The following is a 20,024-nucleotide window of genomic DNA, read 5'->3' as shown; positions in this document are numbered from 1 at the left end:
TTGCACAGGTGAGCCCTGACAGGTGTGCACAGGTGAGTTCAGGTGTGCGCAGGTGAGCTCGGACAGGTGTGCACAGGTGTGAACAGGTGTGCGCAGGTGAGCTCAGGTGTGTGCAGGTGAGCTCAGGTGTGCACAGGTGTGTGCAGGTGAGCTCTGACAGGTGTGAACAGGTGTGCTCAGGTGAGCCCCGACAGGTGTGAACAGGTGAGCATGGACAGGTGAGCACAGGTGAGGTCAGGTGAGCACAGGTGAGATCAGATGTGCACAGGTGAGTTCAGGTGTGCACAGGTGAGGTCAGGTGAGGTCAGGTGAGTTCAGGTGTGCACAGGTGAGTTCAGGTGTGCACAGGTGAGGCAGGGGCTCCTTTAAGCCGGGCACTGGGCTCTCACCTGTGCACCCCCCCACAGGTAACTCCAGCCCAGGTGAGCCTCACCTGGGGCCGGGCTCTCACCTGTGCGTCCCCCACAGGTAACTCCAGCTCACCTGAGGTGCGGCTGGTGGCCGGGCCGCACCTGTGCGCAGGTAGGGTGGAGGTGCTGCACGAGGGGCGCTGGGGGACGGTCTGCGACCACGGCTGGGACCTGCGGGACGCACAGGTGAGCTCAGGTGGGCTCAGGTGGGCTCAGGTGAGCTCAGGTGGGCTCAGGTGGGGACAGGTGAGCTCAGGTAGGCTCAGGTGGGGACAGGTGAGCTCAGGTGTGTCACTGGGCTCACCAGGTGTGTGTTTACCTGCCCCCAGGTGTGTTTGGGGCCCCCCAGGTGTGGTTTATCCCACCCAGGTGTGGTTTAGGCTCCCCCAGGTGTGTTCCAGACCCACCCAGGTGTGTTTACCTGTCCCCAGGTGTGTTTAGGGTCCCTCAGGTGTGGTTTAGACTCCCCCAGGTGTGTTTAGGCTCACCCAGGTGTGTTTACCTGTCCCCAGGTGTGGTTTATCCCACCCAGGTGTGTTTACCTGTCCCACAGGTGGTCTGCCGCCAGCTGGGCTGTGGGAGGGCGCTGGCGGCTCGAGGCCACGCCCACTTTGGGCAGGGCTCGGGCCAGGTGTGGCTGAGCGACCTCACCTGTTTGAGCGGGGAGCGACACCTGTGGCACTGCCCCGGCCCCACCTGGGGCAACAACACCTGCGGGCACGAGGAGGACGCGGCGGTGGAGTGCACAGGTGAGGAGAACAGGTGGGGACAGGTGGGGACAGGTGGGGACAGGTGGGAACAGGTGGGGACAGGTGGGGACAGGTGGGGACAGGTGGGAACAGGTGGGGACAGGTGGGGACAGGTGGGGACACCTGTCTGTCCCTCACCTGTCCCTCACCTGTCTCACCTGTCCCTCTCTCACCTGTCCCACCCCTCACCTGTCCCTCACCTGTTCACTCTCACCTGTCCCTCACCTGTCCCTGTCTCACCTGTCCATCCCTCACCTGCCCCTCACTTGTCCATCCCCCACCTGTCCCACCCCTCACCTGTCCCTCCCGTCTCACCTCTCCCTCACCTGTCCCCTCACCTGTCCCATCTCTCACCTGTCCATCCCTCACCTGTCCCTGTCCCTCACCTGTCCATCCCTCACTTGTCCCTCTCTCACCTGTCCCTCACCTGTCTCACCTGTCCCTGTCTCACCTGTCCCTCACCTGTCCCTGTCTCACCTGTCCCTGTCTCACCTGTCCCATCCCTCACCTGTCCACTCTCACCTGTCCCTGTCTCACCTGTTCCTGTCTCACCTGTCCCTGTCTCACCTGTCTCACCTGTCCCTGTCTCACCTGTCCCATCCCTCACCTGTCCACTCTCACCTGTTCCTGTCTCACCTGTCCCTGTCTCACCTGTCCCTGTCTCACCTGTCCCTGTCTCACCTGTCTCACCTGTCCCTGTCTCACCTGTCTCACCTGTCCCTGTCTCACCTGTCCCTGTCTCACCTGCAGCCCCCCCGTCGGTCCCCACCCCGCCTCCGGAGCCGCTCCAGGTGCGCCTGGCGGGGGGCCCGGGCAGGTGCGCGGGGCGGGTGGAGGTGTTACACCTGGGCAGGTGGGGGCACGGTGTGCGACGACACCTGGGACCTGCGGGCGGCCCGGGTCACCTGCCGGCACCTGGGCTGCGGCCCCGCCCTCAGCGCACCTGGCGGCGCCCGCTTCGGGCCCGGCCGCGACCCCGTCTGGCTGGACCAGGTGAGCTGCTCAGGTGAGGAGCTCACCTTGGACAGGTGCGAGCTGCGGCAGTGGGAGAGCACGACTGCGGCCACGAGGAGGACGCGGGGGTGGTGTGCGCAGGTGAGCAACGACAGGTGTGAACAGGTGTGTCCTGACAGGTGTGAGCAGGTGTGTCCTGACAGGTGTGAACAGGTGTGTGCAGGTGTGCACAGGTGTGAGCAGGTGTGTGCAGGTGTGTGCAGGTGTGTCCTGACAGGTGTGAACAGGTGTGTGCAGGTGTGAACAGGTGTGAACAGGTGTGCGCAGGTGTGAACAGGTGTGTGCAGGTGAGCAACGACAGGTGTGAACAGGTGTGAACAGGTGTGAACAGGTGTCTGCAGGTGTGAACAGGTGTGAACAGGTGTGAACAGGTGTGTGCAGATGTGAACAGGTGTGAACAGGTGTGAGCAGGTGTGTGCAGGTGAGCAACGACAGGTGTGAACAGGTGTGTGCAGGTGTGAACAGGTGTGTGCAGGTGTGAACAGGTGTGAACAGGTGTGTGCAGGTGTGTGCAGGTGTGTGCAGGTGTGAACAGGTGTGTGCAGGTGAGCAACGACAGGTGTGAACAGGTGTGAACAGGTGTGAACAGGTGTGTGCAGGTGTGAACAGGTGTGAACAGGTGTGAACAGGTGTGTGCAGGTGTGAACAGGTGTGAACAGGTGTGTGCAGGTGTGAACAGGTGTGAACAGGTGTGAACAGGTGTGTGCAGGTGTGAACAGGTGTGAACAGGTGTGTGCAGGTGGTGAACAGGTGTGAACAGGTGGTGAACAGGTGTGTGCAGGTGTGAACAGGTGTGAACAGGTGTGTGCAGGTGTGAACAGGTGTGAACAGGTGTGAACAGGTGTGTGCAGGTGTGAACAGGTGTGAACAGGTGTGTGCAGGTGTGAACAGGTGTGAACAGGTGTGTGCAGGTGTGAACAGGTGTGAACAGGTGTGAACAGGTGTGTGCAGGTGTGAACAGGTGTGAACAGGTGTGTGCAGGTGTGAACAGGTGTGAACAGGTGTGAACAGGTGTGAACAGGTGTGAACAGGTGTGTGCAGGTGAGCAACGACAGGTGTGTGCAGGTGTGAACAGGTGTGTGCAGGTGTGTCCTGACAGGTGTGAACAGGTGTGTGCAGGTGTGCGCAGGTGAGCAACGACAGGTGTGAACAGGTGTGTGCAGGTGTGCTCAGGTGTGTGCAGGTGTGTCCTGCAGCTGTGTGCAGGTGTGTGCAGGTGAGGCCCGACAGGTGTGTGCAGGTGTGCACAGGTGTGTCCTGCAGGTGTGTGCAGGTGTGCTCAGGTGTGCTCAGGTGTGCTCAGGTGTGTGCGGGGGAGCCCCACAGGTGTGCACAGGTGAGGGGCGGGGGGGACAGGTGAGAAGTGGGAGGGCTCAGGTGTGTGCTTGGGGGAGCTCAGGTGGGTTCTGGAATTACCCAGGTGTCTCCAGGTGTACCCAGGTATCCCCAGCTGTCCCCAGGTGTACCCAGGTGTCCCCAGCTGTCCCCAGGTGTACCCCAGGTGTCCCCAGGTGTGTCCCCAGCTGTCCCCAAGTGTCCCCAGGTGTACCCCAGGTGTGCCTCACCCCTCCCCCTCCCGCAGGTCCCGACCCCCCCCAGGTGCGGCTGCTGGGCGGCCCCGGGCCCTGCGCGGGGCAGGTGCAGGTGAGGCTGAACCGCACCTGGCTGCAGGTGTGCGGCCTCACCTGGGGGCTGCCCGAGGCTCAGGTGCTGTGCCGGCAGCTGGGCTGCGGCCCCGCCCTCAGCGCACCTGTGGGGCCGCACCTGCCCGGGCCGGGGGCGGGGCAGCCTCACCTGGCCGGGCTCACCTGCGACGGCTCCGAGTCGCAGCTCCTCGAGTGCCTGCGCGGGGGGAGGGGCCCCGCACCTGCGCAGGTGGGGCCGCCCAGGTGCGCTGCGCAATGCCCGCAGGTGAGCGGGGTGGGGGGAGGGGGCACGGGGGAGGGGGGAGGGGCCAAAGGTGTGGGGGAGGGGCTGAAGGTGTGGGGGGAGGGGCCTCAGGTGAGCCCCAGGTGTGGGGGAGGGGCTGAAGGTGAGCCTCAGGTGTGGGGGAGGGGCCAAAGGTGTGGGGGAGGGGCCTCAGGTGTGGGGGAAGGGCCTCAGGTATGGGGGGAGGGGGTGAAGGTGTGGGGGAGGGGCCAAAGGTGTGGGGGAGGGGCCTCAGGTGTGGGGGAGGGGCTGAAGGGTGGGGGGAGGGGCCAAAGGTGTGGGGGAGGGGCCCAAGGTGTGGGGGAGGGGCTCTAGGTGTGGGGGGAGGGGTTCCCGGTGTGGGGGGAGGGGCCAAAGGTGTGGGAGGTGGGGCCAAAGGTGTGGGGGAGGGGCCTCAGGTGTGGGGGGAGGGGCCTCAGGTGGGCCTCAGGTGTGGGGGGAGGGGCTCCAGGTGAACATCAGGTGTGGGGGGAGGGGCTCCAGGTGAACCTCAGGTGTGGGGGGAGGGGCTCCAGGTGAACCTCAGGTGTGGGGGGAGGGGCTCCAGGTGAACCTCAGGTGTGGGGGGAGGGATCAAAGGTGTGGGGGAGGGGCCTCAGGTGTGGGGGGAGGGGCTCCAGGTGAGCCAGGACAGGTGGGACGGGTGAAAGGGGGACAGGTGAGAAAGGTGGGACAGGTGAGGACAAGACAGGTGAGAACAGGACAGGTGAGGCCAGGACAAGTGAGAAGAACCAGGACAGGTGAGAAGGACCAGGACAGGTGAGGACAGGTGCGAGGCCTCCCCCCCACCCCTCACCTGTCCCCCCCAGGTGCCTCCCCCAGCTGCGCTTACCTGGTGGCGCTGCTGGTGCTGCTGACGTCGGTGGGCGGGGCCCTGCTCTGGCTCACCTTGAGGGCCAGGTGTGTCCCAGGTGAGTCCCACCCCCGCCCCGCCCCCTCCCCCAGGTGCCGGCCAGGCCACCCCAGGTAACGTCAGGTGTGTCCCCAGCTCACCTGGACACCCCCAGGGCCCCCAGCGCCATTTACCTGCCCAGGAGAGCCTCACCTGGGGAGGCCGAGGCGCTGCAGCTGATGGACGATGATCCCTGAGCTCACCTGGTGGAGCTCACCTGGTGGAGCTCACCTGGAGGAGCCTGGAGATCACCTGGAGATCACCTGGAATCCTTCACCTGGTGGAGCTCACCTGGAGGAGCCTGGAGATCACCTGCAATCCTTCACCTGGAACCCCTTCACCTGGAATTCACCTGGAATCCCTCACCTGGGGAGGCCAAGGCGCTGCAGCTGATGGACGACGATCCCTGAGCTCACCTGGTGGAGCTCAAAGCAGCTCACCTGGAGCTCACCTGGACCCTGGAGATCACCTGCAATCCTTCACCTGGTGGAGCTCACCTGGAACTCACCTGGAATCCCTCACCTGGAACCCCTCACCTGGTGGAACTCACCTGGTGGAACTCACCTGGAAGAGCCTGGAGCTCACCTGGAACCCCTCACCTGGAATCCCTCACCTGGAGGAGCCTGGAGATCACCTGCAATCCTTCACCTGTAATCCCTCACCTGGAATCCTCACCTGGAACCCCTCACCTGGTGGAGCTCACCTGGAGCTCACCTGGAGCTCACCTGGACCCTGGAGATCACCTGCAATCCCTCACCTGGAACCCCTCACCTGGTGAGGCCGACGCGCTGCAGCTGATGGACGACGGCCCCTGAACTCACCTGGTGGAGCTCACCTGGAGCCTGGAGCTCACCTGGAATCCTTCACCTGGAGCCCCTTACCTGGTGGAGCTCACCTGGAGCCTGGAGAACACCTGTAATCCCTCACCTGGAATCCCTCACCTGGAATCCCTCACCTGGAATCCCTCACCTGGAATCCCTCACCTGGTGGAACTCACCTGGAGCTCACCTGGAGCTCACCTGGAACTCTTCACCTGGTGGAGCTCACCTGGAACTCACCTGGAGCTCACCTGGACCCTGGAGATCACCTGCAATCCTTCACCTGGAATTCCTCACGTTGAACCCCTCACCTGGTGGAGCTCACCTGGAGGAGCCTGGAGATCACCTGGAACCCCTCACCTGGTGAAGCTCACCTGGAATCCATCACCTGCAATCCCTCACCTGGAATCTCTCACCTGGTGGAGCTCACCTGGACTTCACCTGGAGCTCACCTGGAACCCCTCACCTGGAATCTTCACCTGGAACACTTCACCTGAACCTCACCTGGCTGCTCTCATCTGGAACTGCTCACCTGAGCCTCCTCACCTGAACATCACCTGGAATCCCTCACCTGGCCGCTCTCACCTGGCCACTCTCAGCTGGAATCTTCACCTGGAACCCCTCACCTGAAACTTCTCACCTGGAGCTGCTCACCTGGCCTCTCTCACCTGGAACCCCTCACCTGGAATCTTCAACTGGAACCCCTCACCTGGACCTCCTCACCTGAACCTCACCTGGCCGCTCTCACCTGGAACCCCTCACCTGAACCTCACCTGGCTGCTCTCAGCTGGCCCCTCCCCCACGGCCCCTCCCCCACCTGATGGTCTCAGGTGTCCCCGCACACCTGGGCAGGTGAATAAATCCAAAATGGCGTCCGGAGCCTCCAGGTGTGGTCTTGGAATTGTTTTGGATTGCGCCCAGGTGGGACAGGTGGGGATTTCAGGTGTTCCAAACCCCCCCAGGTGGGACAGGTGGGGATTTTGGGAGGTTCCCGACCCCCCAGGTGTGAATTTCAGGTGTTCCTGACTCCCCCAGGTGTGACAGGTGTGGATTTTGGGAAGGTCCCACCCCTCCAGGTGTGAATTTTGTGAGGTTCCCAATCCCCCAGGTGTGAATTTCAGGTGTTCTCGACTCCCCCAGGTGTGACAGGTGTGGATTTTTGGGGGTTCCTGTGTTCTCCAGGTGTGAATTTTGGGAGGTTCCCAACTCCCCAGGTGGGGATTTCAGGTGTTCCAACCCCCCAGGTGTGACAGGTGTGGATTTTTGGGGGTCCTGTGTTCTCCAGGTGTGAATTTGGGGGGTCTCCTACACTCCAGGTGTGAATTTTGGGAGGTTCCGAACTCCCCAGGTGTGGATTTGGGAGGTTCCCAACCCCCCAGGTGTGAATTTCAGGTGTCCCAAACCCCCCAGGTGTGACAGGTGTGGATTTTTGGGGTTCCCGTGTTCTCCAGGTGAGAATTTGGGGGTCCTCCCACACTCCAGGTGTGAATTTTTGGAGGCTCCTGATCCTCCAGGTGTGAATTTTGGGGTCCCACATCCCCCCAGGTGTGACAGGTGTGAATTTTGGGAGGGTCCCAATCCCCCAGGTGTGAATTTCAGGTGTCCCAAACCCCTCCAGGTGTGACAGGTGTGGATTTTTGGGGTTCCTGTGTTCTCCAGGTGAGAATTTGGGGGTTCTCCCATGCTCCAGGTGTGAATTTGGGGAGGTTCCCGACTCTCCAGGTGTGAATTTCAGGTGTTCCCAATCCCCCAGGTGTGACAGGTGTGGATTTTTGGGGGTCCTGTGTTCTCCAGGTGAGAATTTGGGGGGTCTCCCATGCTCCAGGTGTGAATTTCAGGTGTTCCAACCCCCCAGGTGTGACAGGTGTGGATTTTTGGGGTTCCCGTGTTCTCCAGGTGTGAATTTTGGGAGGCTCCTGACCCCCCAGGTGGGACAGGTGTGAATTTGGGAGGTTCTCAACCCCCCAGGTGTGACAGGTGTGGATTTTTGGGGGTCCTGTGTTCTCCAGGTGAGAATTTGGGGGGTCTCCCATGCTCCAGGTGTGAATTTCAGGTGTTCCAACCCCCCAGGTGTGACAGGTGTGGATTTTTGGGGTTCCCGTGTTCTCCAGGTGTGAATTTTGGGAGGCTCCTGACCCCCCAGGTGGGACAGGTGTGAATTTGGGGAGGTTCTCGACTCCCCAGGTGTGAATTTGGGAGGTTCTCAACCCCCCAGGTGTGACAGGTGTGGATTTTTGGGGGTCCTGTGTTCTCCAGGTGAGAATTTGGGGGGTCTCCCACACTCCAGGTGTGAATTTCAGGTGTTTCCAACCCTCCAGGTGTGACAAGTGTGGATTTTTGGGGGTTCCTGAGCCCTCCAGGTGTGAATTTGGGGAGTCCCCCACCCTCCAGGTGTGACAGGTGTGAGTTTCAGGTGTTCCCAACCCCCCAGGTGTGACAGGTGTGGATTTTGGGAGGTTTCCAACTCCCCAGGTGTGAATTTGGGAGGGTCCCGACTCCCCAGGTGTGACAGGTGTGAATTTTTGGGGGTCCCGTGTCCTCCAGGTGAGAATTCTGGGATGTTCCTGATCCTCCAGGTGGTAATTTTGGGGTCCCATTTCCCCCCAGGTGTGAATTTTGGGAAGGTCCCACCCCTTCAGGTGCGGATTTGGGCAAGGTCCCGACCCCGCCAGGTGTGACAGGTGTGGATTTTTGGGGGTCCCGTGTTCTCCAGGTGTGGATTTTGGGAGGTTCCCAAACCCCCAGGTGTGAATTTCAGGTGTTCCCAACCCCCAGGTGTGACAGGTGTGCATTTTTGGTCCTCCAGGTGTGAATTCTGGGAGGTTCCCGACTCCCCAGGTGTGAATTCCAGGTGTTCCAAACCCCCCAGGTGTGTCAGGTGTGGATTTTTGGGGGTCCTGTGTTCTCCAGGTGTGAATTTTGGGAGGGTCCCACTCCTCCAGGTGTGAATTTTGGGGTCCTACTTCACCCAGGTGTGACAGGTGTGAATTTTGGGAAGGTCCCGACCCCCCAGGTGTGAATTTTGGGAGGGTCCTGCGCCTCCAGCTGTGACAGGTGTGGATTTTTGGGGGTTCCCAACACCCCAGGTGTGAATTTTGGAAGGGTCCCGATCACCCAGGTGTGAATTTTGGGGTCCTACTTCCCCCCAGGTGGGACAAGTGTGAATTTTGGGGGTCCTGTGTTCTCCAGGTGTGACTTTTGGGAGGGTTCCAACTCACCAGGTGTGAATTTCAGGTGTCCCAAACCTCCCAGGTGGGACAGGTGTGGATTTTTGGGGGTCCTGTGTTCTCCAGGTGTGGATTTGGGGGGTCTCCCACGCTCCAGGTGTGAATTTTGGGAGGCTCCTCATCATCCAGGTGTGAATTTTGGGGTCCCACATCCCACCAGGTGGGACAGGTGTAAATTTTGGGTGGTTCTCAACCCCCCAGGTGTGAATTTCAGGTGTTCCAAACCCCCAGGTGTGACAGGTGTGGTTTTTTGGGGCTCCTGTGTTCTCCAGGTGTGAATTTTGGGAGGCTCCTGACCCCCCAGGTGGGACAGGTGTGAATTTGGGGGGTCTCCCACCCCCAGGTGTGAATTTGGGAGGTTCCCAACCCTCCAGGTGTGACAGGTGTGGATTTTTGGGGGTCCTGTGTTCTCCAGGTGTGAATTTTGGGAAGGTCCCGCCCCTCAGGTGTGACAGGTGTGAATTTGGGGAGGTTCCCAACCCCCCAGGTGTGAATTTCAGGTGTTCCCAACCCCCCAGGTGTGACAGGTGTGGATTTTTGGGGGTTCCTGTGTTCTCCAGGTGCGACTCAGGTAAGATTGGTGATGACGTCATCAATTAACGATCCTTTAATGAACGATCCAGGTGTGCCCCACCCCCTCCCCCCCCCAGCGCTACAAGAACCGCCCGGAAAGGTGAGACAGGTGAGCCCAGGTGAGCCCAGGTGAGCTCCAGGTGAGCTCAGGTGAGCCCCAGGTGAGCCCCAGGTGAGCTCAGGTGAGCCCCAGGTGAACCCCAGGTGAGCTCAGGTGAGCCCCAGGTGAGCTCAGGTGTGCTCAGGTGAGCTCAGGTGACCCCCAGGTGTGCTCAGGTGAGCCCAGGTGAGCTCAGGTGACCCCCAGGTGTGCTCAGGTGAGCCCAGGTGAGCCCCAGGTGTGCTCAGGTGAGCCCCAGGTGAGCCCAGGTGAGCCCCAGGTGTGCTCAGGTGAGCCCCAGGTGAGCCCAGGTGAGCTCAGGTGAGCCCCAGGTGAGCTCAGGTGACCCCCAGGTGATCTCAGGTGAGCCCCAGGTGAGCCCCAGGTGAGCTCAGGTGTGCCCAGGTGTGCTCAGGTGAGCTCCAGGTGAGCCCCAGGTGGGCTCAGGTGAGCTCAGGTGAGCCCAGGTGAGCCCCAGGTCAGCTCCAGGTGATCTCAGGTGAGCTCAGGTGAGCTCCAGGTGAGTCCCAGGTGAGCCCCAGGTGTGCTCATCATCATCCAAGGGGACAACCCCAGGTCCTGAGAAGGCCCCGCCCACCCAGGTGTGCACCTGGAGCACCCCAAAAATCCCTCCCGAGCTCAGGTGAGGGCTCAGGTGAGTCCTGGCAGGTCTGGGGGTCACACCTGGCCACAGGTGAACCTCAGGGGTCTCCCCGTTCTTCATCTGCTGTCGGTGACGTCACAGCTCAGGTGTGACCACGCCAGGACCTCACCTGGAGCTCAGGTGCTGCAGCTCAGGGTCCACACCTGGAGCTCAGGTGTTGCAGTTTGGGGTTCACACCTGGCTCAGGTGTTGCAGCTCAGGTGTTGCAGTTCAGGGTCCACACCTGGAGCTCAGGTGCTGCAGTTTGGGCTCCACACCTGGAGCTCAGGTGCTGCAGTTCAGGGTCCACACCTGGCTCAGGTGTTCCAGTCCAGGTGTTGCAGTTTGGGGTCCACACCTGGCTCAGGTTCTCTCACCTGGAGCTCAGGTGCTGCAGTTTGGGGTCCACACCTGGAGCTCAGGTGCTGCAGTCCAGGTGTTGCAGTTCGGGTTCCACACCTGGAGCTCAGGTGTTGCAGTTCAGGTGTTGCAGTTTGGGCTCCACACCTGGCTCAGGTGTTGCAGTTTGGGGTTCACACCTGGAGCTCAGGTGCTGCAGTTCAGGGTCCACACCTGGCTCAGGTTCTCTCACCTGGAGCTCAGGTGCTGCAGTTTGGGGTCCACACCTGGAGCTCAGGTGCTGCAGTCCAGGTGTTGCAGTTCGGGTTCCACACCTGGAGCTCAGGTGTTGCAGTTCAGGTGTTGCAGTTTGGGCTCCACACCTGGCTCAGGTGTTGCAGTTTGGGGTTCACACCTGGAGCTCAGGTGCTGCAGTTCAGGGTCCACACCTGGCTCAGGTTCTCTCACCTGGAGCTCAGGTGTTGCAGTTCAGGGTCCACACATGGCCCAGGTGTTACAGTTTGGGGTTCACACCTGGAGCTCAGGTGCTGCAGTTTGGGGTCCACACCTGCAGCTCAGGTGCTGCAGTTTGGGGTTCACACCTGGCTCAGGTGTTGCAGTCCAGGTGTTGCAGTTTGGGGTCCACACCTGGAGCTCAGGTGCTGCAGTCCAGGTGTTGCAGTTTGGGGTCCACACCTGGAGCTCAGGTGTTGCAGTCCAGGTGTTGCAGTTTGGGCTCCACACCTGGCTCAGGTTCTCTCACCTGGAGCTCAGGTGTTGCAGTTCAGGGTCCACACATGGCCCAGGTGTTACAGTTTGGGATTCACACCTGGAGCTCAGGTGCTGCAGTTTGGAGTTCACACCTGGAGCTCAGGTGTTGCAGTTTGGGATTCACACCTGGCTCACGTGTTGCAGTCCAGGTGTTACAGTTTGGGATTCACACCTGGCTCACGTGTTGCAGTCCAGGTGTTGCAGTCCAGGGTCCACACCTGGCACAGGTGTTGCAGTTTGGGGTCCACACCTGGCACAGGTGCCCCCACCTGTCCAGGTGCTGAAGCTTTTTGGGTTGTCTTGGCTCGCAGGTACTGAGTCCTTCCACCTGGGGCTCAGGTGTCACAGTTCAGGTGTTGCTGCTGCCGTTTTTGGGGGTCAAAACCTCAATTTTGGGCTCCACACCTGTCCTGGCTCACAGGTACCGAGTCCTTTCACCTGGGGCTCAGGTGTTGCAGTTCAGGTGTTGCTGCTGCCGTTTTTGGGGGTCAAAACCTCAATTTTGGGCTCCACACCTGTCCTGGCTCACAGGTACCGAATCCTCCACCTGGAGCTTCATCCACCAGGTGCTCCAGGTGTTCCAGCTGCAGGTGCTGCAGAATTTTGGGGTCCATGAGTGATTTTGGGGGGGTCCACACCTGTCCTGGCTCACAGGTATCAAATCCTCCACCTGGGGCTCAGGTGTTGCAGTTCAGGTGTTGCTGCTGTCGATTTTTGGGGGTCAAACCCACAATTTTGGGCTCCACACCTGTCCTGGCTCACAGGTACTGAGTCCTTCACCTGGGGCTCAGGTGTTGCAGTCCAGGTGTCACAGCTGCAATTTTTTGGGGTCAAAAACACAATTCTTGGGTCCACACCTGTCCTGGCTCACAGGTGCTGGCTCCCTTCACCTGGGGCTCAGGTGTCACAGTTCAGGTGTTGCTGCTGCTGTTTTTGGGGGTCAAAAACTCAATTTTGGGCTCCACACCTGTCCTGGCTCACAGGTACCGAATCCTCCACCTGGAGCTTCATCCACCAGGTGCTCCAGGTGCTCCACCAGCAGGTGCTGCAGACTTTTGGGATCACAAAATTTTGGGGGTACCACACCTGTCCTGGCTCACAGGTACCGAGTCCTTTCACCTGGGGCTCAGGTGTCACAGTTCAGGTGTTGCTGCTGCAGATTTTTGGGCTCCACACCTGTCCCCGGTGTCTCAGCACCTCCATCCCTCCTCACCTGTCCCCTCAGGTGTCGCGGTGCACGCGCCGGTGCTGCAGCAGGTTGGAGGGGTGCGCGAAGCCCTTGGCGCACACCCCGCACTTGTAGGGCGTCTCCCCCGTGTGCACCTTCTCGTGCACCGCCAGGTACGCCAGGTCCTTGAAGAACTTGTGGCTCACAGGTACAGAATCCTCCACCTGGGGCTCAGGTGTTGCAGTCCAGGTGTTGCTGCTGCAGCTTTTTGGGGGTCAAAACCACAATTTTGGGCTCCACACCTGTCCTGGGTCACAGGTGCTGGCTCCCTTCACCTGGGGCTCAGGTGTTGCAGTCCAGGCATCACAGCTGCATTTTTTTGGGGGTCAAAACCTCAATTTTGGGCTCCACACCTGTCCTGGGTCACAGGTACCAAGTCCTTCACCTGGAGCTCAGGTGTCACAGTTCAGGTGTTGCTGCTGCAGATTTTTGGGCTCCACACCTGTCCCCGGTGTCTCAGCACCCCTGTCCCCCCCTCACCTGTCCCCTCAGGTGTCGCGGTGCACGCGCCGGTGCTGCAGCAGGTTGGAGGGGTGCGCGAAGCCCTTGGCGCACACCCCGCACTTGTAGGGCGTCTCCCCCGTGTGCACCTTCTCGTGCACCGCCAGGTACGCCAGGTCCTTGAAGAACTTGTGGCTCACAGGTACAGAATCCTCCACCTGGGGCTCAGGTGTCGCAGTCCAGGTGTTGCTGCTGCAGCTTTTTGGGGGTCAAAACCACAATTTTGGGCTCCACACCTCTCCTGGGTCACAACTACTGAGTTCTTTCACCTGGGGCTCAGGTGTTGCAGTTCAGGTGTTGCTGCTGCAGACTTTGGGGGTCAAAACCACAATTTTGGGCTCCACACCTGTCCTGGCTCACAGGTACCGAATCCTCCACCTGGAGCTTCATCCACCAGGTGCTCCAGGTGTTCCAGCTGCAGGTGCTGCAGATTTTTGGGGTCCATGAGTGATTTTGGGGTGCTCCACACCTGTCCTGGGTCACAGGTACCGAATCCTCCACCTGGGGCTCAGGTGTCACAGTTCAGGTGTTGCTGCTGCCGATTTTTGGGGGTCAAAACCACAATTTTGGGCTCCACACCTGTCCTGGCTCACAGGTACCGAATCCTCCACCTGAAGCTTCATCCACCAGGTGCTCCACCAGCAGGTGCTGCAGGACTTTTGGGATCACAAAATTTTGGGGGGGTCCACACCTGTCCTGGCTCACAGGTGCTGGCTCCCTTCACCTGGGGCTCAGGTGTCACAGTTCAGGTGTCACAGCTGCAATTTTTTGGGGTCGAAACCTCAATTTTGGGCTCCACACCTGTCCTGGGTCACAACTACTGAGTTCTTTCACCTGGGGCTCAGGTGTCACAGTTCAGGTGTTGCTGCTGCTGATTTTTGGGGTCAAAACCACAATTTTGGGCTCCACACCTGTCCTGGGTCACAGGTACTGAGTCCTTCACCTGGGGCTCAGGTGTTGCAGTCCAGGTGTCACAGCTGCAATTTTTTGGGGTCAAAACCACAATTTTTGGGTCCACACCTGTCCTGGCTCACAGGTGCTGGCTCCCTTCACCTGGGGCTCAGGTGTCGCAGTCCAGGTGTAGCTGCTGCTGTTTTTGGGGGTCAAAAACTCAATTTTGGGCTCCACACCTGTCCTGGCTCACAGGTACCGAATCCTCCACCTGGAGCTTCATCCACCAGGTGCTCCAGGTGCTCCACCAGCAGGTGCTGCAGACTTTTGGGATCACAAAATTTTGGGGGTACCACACCTGTCCTGGCTCACAGGTACCGAGTCCTTTCACCTGGAGCTCAGGTGTCACAGTTCAGGTGTTGCTGCTGCAGATTTTTGGGGGTCAAAACCACAATTTTGGGGTCCACACCTGTCCTGTGTCACAAGTACCAAATCTTTCACCTGGGGCTCAGGTGTCACAGTCCAGGTGTTGCTGCTGCAGTTTTTTGGGCTCCACACCTGTCCCCGGTGTCTCAGCACCCCTGTCCCCCCCTCACCTGTCCCCTCAGGTGTCGCGGTGCACGCGCCGGTGCTGCAGCAGGTTGGAGGGGTGCGCGAAGCCCTTGGCGCACACCCCGCACTTGTAGGGCGTCTCCCCCGTGTGCACCTTCTCGTGCACCGCCAGGTACGCCAGGTCCTTGAAGAACTTGTGGCAGTGCCCGCACTGGTGCGGCCTCACCTGGCTGTGCACCCGCCGGTGCTGCAGCAGCAGCGAGGGCCGGGCGAACGCCTTCCCGCACACCTCGCAGCCGTAGGGCCGCTCGCCCGTGTGCGCCCGCTGGTGGATGGCCAGGTAGGACGACTGCTTGAAGGCCTTCCCGCAGGTGCGGCAGGCGAAGGGGCGCTCGCCCGTGTGCACGCGCTCGTGCGAGGCCAGCGCGTTGCTCTGCTTGAAGGCCTTGCCGCAGAGGCCGCAGCGGAAGGGGCGGTCGCCGGTGTGGACGCGCTCGTGCACCTTCAGCGAGTGGCCGTAGGTGAAGCGCTTGCCGCAGACGCCGCAGGCGTGCGGCTTGTCCCGGCAGCGCTGCCGCCGGTGCAGCAGCAGCGCGTTGGCCGCCGGGAAATCCTTGCCGCACTCGCCGCAGCGGAAGGGTTTGTCGGCCACCGCCGCCAGGTGGGTGAGGGCGTGGCGCTGGCGCTCGTAGGGCGTCTTGAAGGCTTTGGCGCACCTGGGGCAGGTGAAGGGGCGCTCGCCGCTGTGGATGCGGCGGTGCTCCTGCAGGTTGGAGGAGCGCTTGAAGCGCTTGCCGCAGAGCTCGCAGCGGTGCGGCCGCTCCTCCGTGTGCACCAGCCCGTGGCTCTTGAAGTCCGAGTGGCGCTTGAAGGTGGCCTGGCACAGGTGGCAGGTGTAGGGACGCGCCTCGGTGTGAACCACCTGGTGGCTCAGCAGCTCCCAGGCGCGCTTGAAGCCCTTGTGGCACGCCGGGCACTGGAAGGGCTTCTCGGCCACGATCACCCGGCGGATCTCCAGGTGAGCCTCGCCCTCAGGTGTTTCTTCTTCTTCTTCGTCTTCATCCTCCTCCTCCTCCTCCTCACCTGGCACCAGCTTGGCCGTGGAGTAGACGCCGCGCTCGTCGATGAGGTGGACGAAGGCCCCGCCCGGTTCGGGGTCGGAGCTCACCTGGCGCCAGGGGCTCAGGTGGGAGGGGCCCGGCTCGTCCGGGGCAGGGCGGGGCCGCAGGTAAAGGCGGGGCCGGCGAGGGGAGGGGAGGACGTGGAGGGGTCCGGGTGGGGCTTCCTGGGCTGCGTCTTCATCCTCAGCGGGGTCTTCATCACCTGGGCCTTCATCCTCACCTGGGTCTTCATCCTCACCTGGGTCTTCATCACCTGGGTCTTCATCACCTGGAACTTCCTCACCTGGAACTTCCTCACCTGGGTCTTCCTCACCTGGATCTTCATCCTCACCGGGGTCTTCATCTTCACCTGGGTCTTCATCACCTGGATCTTCATCACCTGGATCTTCATCTTCACCTGGGTCTTCCTCACCTGGGTCTTCAACCTCAGCTGCTTCTTCCTCACCTGGGTCTTCAACCTCACCTGGATCTTCCTCCTCACCTGGGTCTTCATCACCTGCGTCTTCCTCCTCACCTGGCTCCTCCTCACCTGGTTCCTCCTCACCTGGCTCTTCCTCCTCCTCCTCCTCCTCGGACAGGGCTGGAATGTTCCGGGCACAGGGGGGGTCCCGGCCCCGCAGCCCCTCCATGGCCACACCTGGGGAAGGGGTGAGGAAGGGGTGAGTAAAGGGAGAGTAAAGGGTGAGTAACCAGTGAGTAACGGGTGAGTAATGAGTGAGTAACAAGTGAGGAACGGGTGAGGAACGGGTGAGGAACGGGCGAGTAAAGGGTGAGTAATGGGTGAGTAAAGGGTGAGTAACGGGTGAGGAAGGGGTGAGGAACAGGTGAGTAACGGGTGAGTAACGGGTGAGTAAAGGGCAAGGAACAGGTGAGGAACGGGTGAGTAAAGGGTGAGTAAAGGGTGACTAACGAGTGAGTAATGAGCGAGGAACAGGTGAGCAAAGGGTGAGGAACGGGTGAGTAAAGGGTGAGTAAAGGGCGAGGAACGGGTGAGTAACGGGTGAGTAAAGGGTGAGTAACGAGTGAGGAACAGGTGAGTAACGGGTGAGGAACGGGTGAGGAACGGGTGAGTAAAGGGTGAGTAATGGGTGAGTAAAGGGTGAGTAACGGGTGAGGAAGGGGTGAGGAACAGGTGAGTAACGGGTGAGTAACGGGTGAGTAAAGGGTAAGGAAGGGGTGAGGAACGGGTGAGTAAAGGGTGAGTAACGGGTGAGTAAAGGGTGAGTAAAGGGTGAGTAATGGGTGAGGAATGGGTGAGGAACGGGTGAGTAAAGGGTGAGTAATGGTTGAGTAAAGGGTGAGTAAAGGGTGAGTAAAGGGTGAGGAACGGGTGAGGAACAGGTAACAGGTGAGGAATGGGTGAGGAATGGGTGAGGAACGGGTGAGTAAAGGGTGAGTAATGGGTGAGTAAAGGGTGAGGAACGAGCGAGTAACAGGTGAGGAACGGGTGAGGGGACAGAGAATTCCCAGCGGGATTTGGGGATCCGAACAATCCAAGGAAGGACGAAAACCTTGGGGAATTCCCAGGAATTTGAGCGGAAATCCCAAAATCCGAGACCCCAAAAGCGCTGTGGGATTTTCCTGTGCCGGGAGGGAAAGGAATTCCAGGAATTCCGGGAATTCCGGGAATTCTGGGAATTCCAGGAATTCCGACGCCACCGAGGAGGCCCCAAAATCCCCAAATCTGGGATCAGAATTCTGGGAATTGGGGAGGAAATTCCCGGTTTTTGGGTCACCCGGCTGATCCCGGGAAAGGGACGGGGATAAATGAGGCTGTGAATATGCAAATGAGTCATTTGCATCTCATTAGCGGGGTGGGGGGAGGGGATTCCTGGGAAAAGGAGCCCCGGGAATTTGGGATTTGGGGTCTCCCGAGGTGGATTTGGGATCTGCCGGGAAAGCCCCGAAATTTGGGACTTGGGATCCACCTGGGAATGCCCCGAGCTGGGATTGGGGATCCCCTGGGGACCCTCCCAGTTCATCCCAGTTCAATCCCAGTTCAATCTCAGTTCAATCCCAGTCCCTCCCAGTTTATCCCAGTTGAATCCCAGTCCATCCCAGTTTATCCCAGTTCAATCCCAGTCCATCCCAGTTTATCCCAGTCCCCCCCAGTCCCTCCCAGTCCATCCCAGTCAATCCCAGTCCCCCCCAGTCCCTCCCAGTCCATCCCAGTCAATCCCAGTCCCCCCCAGTTTATCCCAGTTCAATCCCAGTCCCTCCCAGTCCATCCCAGTCCCTCCCAGTCCATCCCAGTCCATCCCAGTTCAATCCCAGTTTATCCCAATCCCTCCCAGTCCATCCCAGTCCATCCCAGTCCCTCCCAGTCCATCCCAGTTCAATCTCAGTCCATCCCAGTTTATCCCAGTTCAATCCCAGTCCCCCCCAGTTCTCACCGGGCGCCGCCGCCGCCCCCGGAGCCTTTTCCGGCCGCGCTCGCGCGCGATGACGTCACCTCCGGAAAGGGGGCGGGGCCAGGGCGGGAACTGGGCGGGAACTGGGAGGGACTGGGAGGGGATTGGGGGGGGACTTTAAAAAGGGAATTTTTGGGGAGGGGGATTCCAAAATTGGGGTTTTCTGCCCCAGAAAGCAGCTCCGGGCAGGGCTGGGATTGGGGAATTTGGGATCACATCAAGAAAAGGGAATTCCGGGATTTTTCCCCCAAAAATCGGATCCGGACCGGGCTGGGATTGGGGAATTTTGGGTCATCTCAAAAATAACGGGATCCTATCCCAAAAAATCGGGGATTTTTGCCCCAAAAGCGCATTTCTCAAAAAAGGGAATTTTCAGGAGAGAGGGGTTCCAAAATTGGGGTGTTCTGCCCCAAAAATCAGCTCCCGGCAGGGCTGGGATTGGGGAATTTGGGGTCACATCAAGAAAAATTAATTCCGGTTTTTTTCCCCAAAAAATCAGCTCCTGACCAGGGTGGGATTCCAGGATTGGGGTCACCCCAAAAAAAGGGAATTTTAAGGAGACAGGGACTCCAAATTGGGGTGTTCTGCCCCAAAAATCAGCTCCGGTCAGGGCTGGGATTGGGGAATTTGGGATCACATCAAGAAAAGGGAATTCCAGGTTTTTTCCCCCAAAATCGGATCCGGACAGGGCTGGGATTGGGGAATTTTGGATCGTCCCAAAAATAACGGGATCCTATCCCAAAAAATCGGGGATTTTTCTCCTAAAAGCGAATTCCCAAAAAAGGGAATTTTCAGGAGCAAGGGGTCCCAAAATTGGGGTGTTCTGCCCCAAAAATCAGCTCCGGGCAGGGCTGGGATTGGAGAATTTGGGATCACATCAAGAAAAGGGAATTTCGGGATTTTTCCCCCCAAATCAACTCCGGACAGGGCTGGGATGGGGGAATTTTGGGTCATCCCAAAAATAACGGGATCCTATCCCAAAAATCGGGGATTTTTCTCCTAAAAGCGAATTCCCAAAAAAGGGAATTTTCAGGAGACAGGGACTCCAAAATTGGGGTGTTCTGCCCCAAAAATCAGCTCCGGGCAGGGCTGGGATTGGGGAATTTGGGATCACATCAAGAAAAGGGAATTCCAGGTTTTTTCCCCCAAAATCGGATCCGGACAGGGCTGGGATTGGGGAATTTTGGATCGTCCCAAAAATAACGGGATCCTATCCCAAAAAATCGGGGATTTTTCTCCTAAAAGCGAATTCCCAAAAAAGGGAATTTTCAGGAGCAAGGGGTCCCAAAATTGGGGTGTTCTGCCCCAAAAATCAGCTCCGGGCAGGGCTGGGATTGGAGAATTTGGGATCACATCAAGAAAAGGGAATTTCGGGATTTTTCCCCCCAAATCAACTCCGGACAGGGCTGGGATGGGGGAATTTTGGGTCATCCCAAAAATAACGGGATCCTATCCCAAAAATCGGGGATTTTTCTCCTAAAAGCGAATTCCCAAAAAAGGGAATTTTCAGGAGACAGGGACTCCAAAATTGGGGTGTTCTGCCCCAAAAATCAGCTCCGGGCAGGGCTGGGATTGGGGAATTTGGGATCGCATCAAGAAAAGGGAATTCCGGTTTTTTTCCCCCAAAAATCAGCTCCTGACCAGGGTGGGATTCCAGGATTGGGGTCACCCCAAAAAAAGGGAATTTTAAGGAGACAGGGACTCCAAAATTGGGGTGTTCTGCCCCAAAAATCAGCTCCGGGCAGGGCTGGGATTGGGGAATTTGGGATCACATCAAGAAAAGGGAATTCCGGGATTTTTTCCCCAAAAAATCAGCTCCTGACCAGGGTGGGATTCCAGGATTGGGGTCACCCCA

General features: G+C 59.4%; 3 protein-coding genes and 2 long non-coding RNA genes across 24 annotated transcripts; 3 read left to right on the top strand and 2 right to left on the bottom strand.

The window, feature by feature from the left end:
* Positions 1-338: 338 nt before the first annotated feature.
* LOC131574264 (scavenger receptor cysteine-rich domain-containing group B protein-like) lies at positions 339-5,306 on the top strand (the record flags this gene model as incomplete). The annotated part of the gene is given in 8 exon segments (XM_058828701.1): positions 339-596; positions 964-1,168; positions 1,934-2,016; positions 2,018-2,254; positions 3,293-3,302; positions 3,756-4,084; positions 4,912-5,013; positions 5,091-5,306. Coding segments are annotated over 7 exon segments (1,170 nt in total), but the record flags the coding sequence as incomplete, so codon positions are not given.
* LOC131574262 (uncharacterized) lies at positions 3,182-3,517 on the top strand. Its single transcript, XR_009276429.1, has 3 exons — positions 3,182-3,258; positions 3,390-3,423; positions 3,477-3,517. It is a non-coding gene; the product is annotated as an uncharacterized LOC131574262 (long non-coding RNA).
* Positions 5,307-5,346: 40 nt separating the features above from the next.
* On the bottom strand, positions 5,347-6,692 carry LOC131574260 (uncharacterized). The gene is made up of 8 exons (XR_009276428.1): positions 6,425-6,692; positions 6,265-6,358; positions 6,053-6,172; positions 5,988-6,013; positions 5,670-5,836; positions 5,580-5,607; positions 5,464-5,544; positions 5,347-5,360 (listed from the first exon to the last, which is right to left on the bottom strand). It is a non-coding gene; the product is annotated as an uncharacterized LOC131574260 (long non-coding RNA).
* Positions 6,693-9,622: 2,930 nt separating this feature from the next.
* LOC131574263 (uncharacterized) lies at positions 9,623-12,072 on the top strand. The gene is made up of 7 exons (XM_058828700.1): positions 9,623-9,731; positions 10,300-10,530; positions 10,563-11,239; positions 11,274-11,353; positions 11,725-11,762; positions 11,865-11,928; positions 12,056-12,072. Exons 1-5 carry the CDS (start codon positions 9,623-9,625, stop codon positions 11,747-11,749), a joined length of 1,122 nt encoding a protein of 373 aa, XP_058684683.1. The 3' UTR covers positions 11,750-11,762; positions 11,865-11,928; positions 12,056-12,072.
* Positions 12,073-13,674: 1,602 nt separating this feature from the next.
* LOC131574258 (zinc finger protein 501-like) lies at positions 13,675-16,484 on the bottom strand. Of its 20 annotated transcripts, none has more exons than XM_058828690.1 (4): positions 16,156-16,484; positions 16,072-16,107; positions 14,682-15,996; positions 13,675-13,805 (listed from the first exon to the last, which is right to left on the bottom strand). In XM_058828690.1, exons 1-3 carry the CDS (start codon positions 16,385-16,387, stop codon positions 14,690-14,692), a joined length of 1,575 nt encoding a protein of 524 aa, XP_058684673.1. In that variant the 5' UTR covers positions 16,388-16,484; the 3' UTR covers positions 13,675-13,805; positions 14,682-14,689. The 20 variants fall into 20 exon arrangements, 19 of the variants coding, with proteins under 19 accessions (XP_058684673.1, XP_058684677.1, XP_058684667.1 ...); XM_058828694.1 differs by having other exon boundaries at positions 14,682-15,960; XM_058828684.1 differs by having other exon boundaries at positions 14,682-15,960; positions 15,997-16,484.
* Positions 16,485-20,024: the final 3,540 nt, after the last annotated feature.

Source organism: Poecile atricapillus, unplaced genomic scaffold (genome assembly GCF_030490865.1).
Source record: "Poecile atricapillus isolate bPoeAtr1 unplaced genomic scaffold, bPoeAtr1.hap1 scaffold_210, whole genome shotgun sequence".
NCBI lineage: Eukaryota > Metazoa > Chordata > Aves > Passeriformes > Paridae > Poecile > Poecile atricapillus.
Note: the sequence above shows the minus strand (reverse complement) of the source record. Positions and strands in the feature narration are given on the sequence as shown.

Bases quoted from the DNA above. Each gene is read 5' to 3' on its own strand.
- LOC131574263 (XM_058828700.1), top strand. From the start codon at position 9,623: ATGACGTCATCAATTAACGATCCTTTAATGAACGATCCAGGTGTGCCC. The intron at 9,732-10,299 runs GTGAGCCCAGGT...GGTCCTGAGAAG, and splicing joins GGTGAGACAGGTGAGCCCAG to GCCCCGCCCACCCAGGTGTG. The intron at 11,354-11,724 runs GTGCTGCAGTCC...CACCTGGCACAG, and splicing joins GGTCCACACCTGGAGCTCAG to GTGCCCCCACCTGTCCAGGT.
- LOC131574258 (XM_058828679.1), bottom strand. From the start codon at position 16,387: ATGGAGGGGCTGCGGGGCCGGGACCCCCCCTGTGCCCGGAACATTCCA.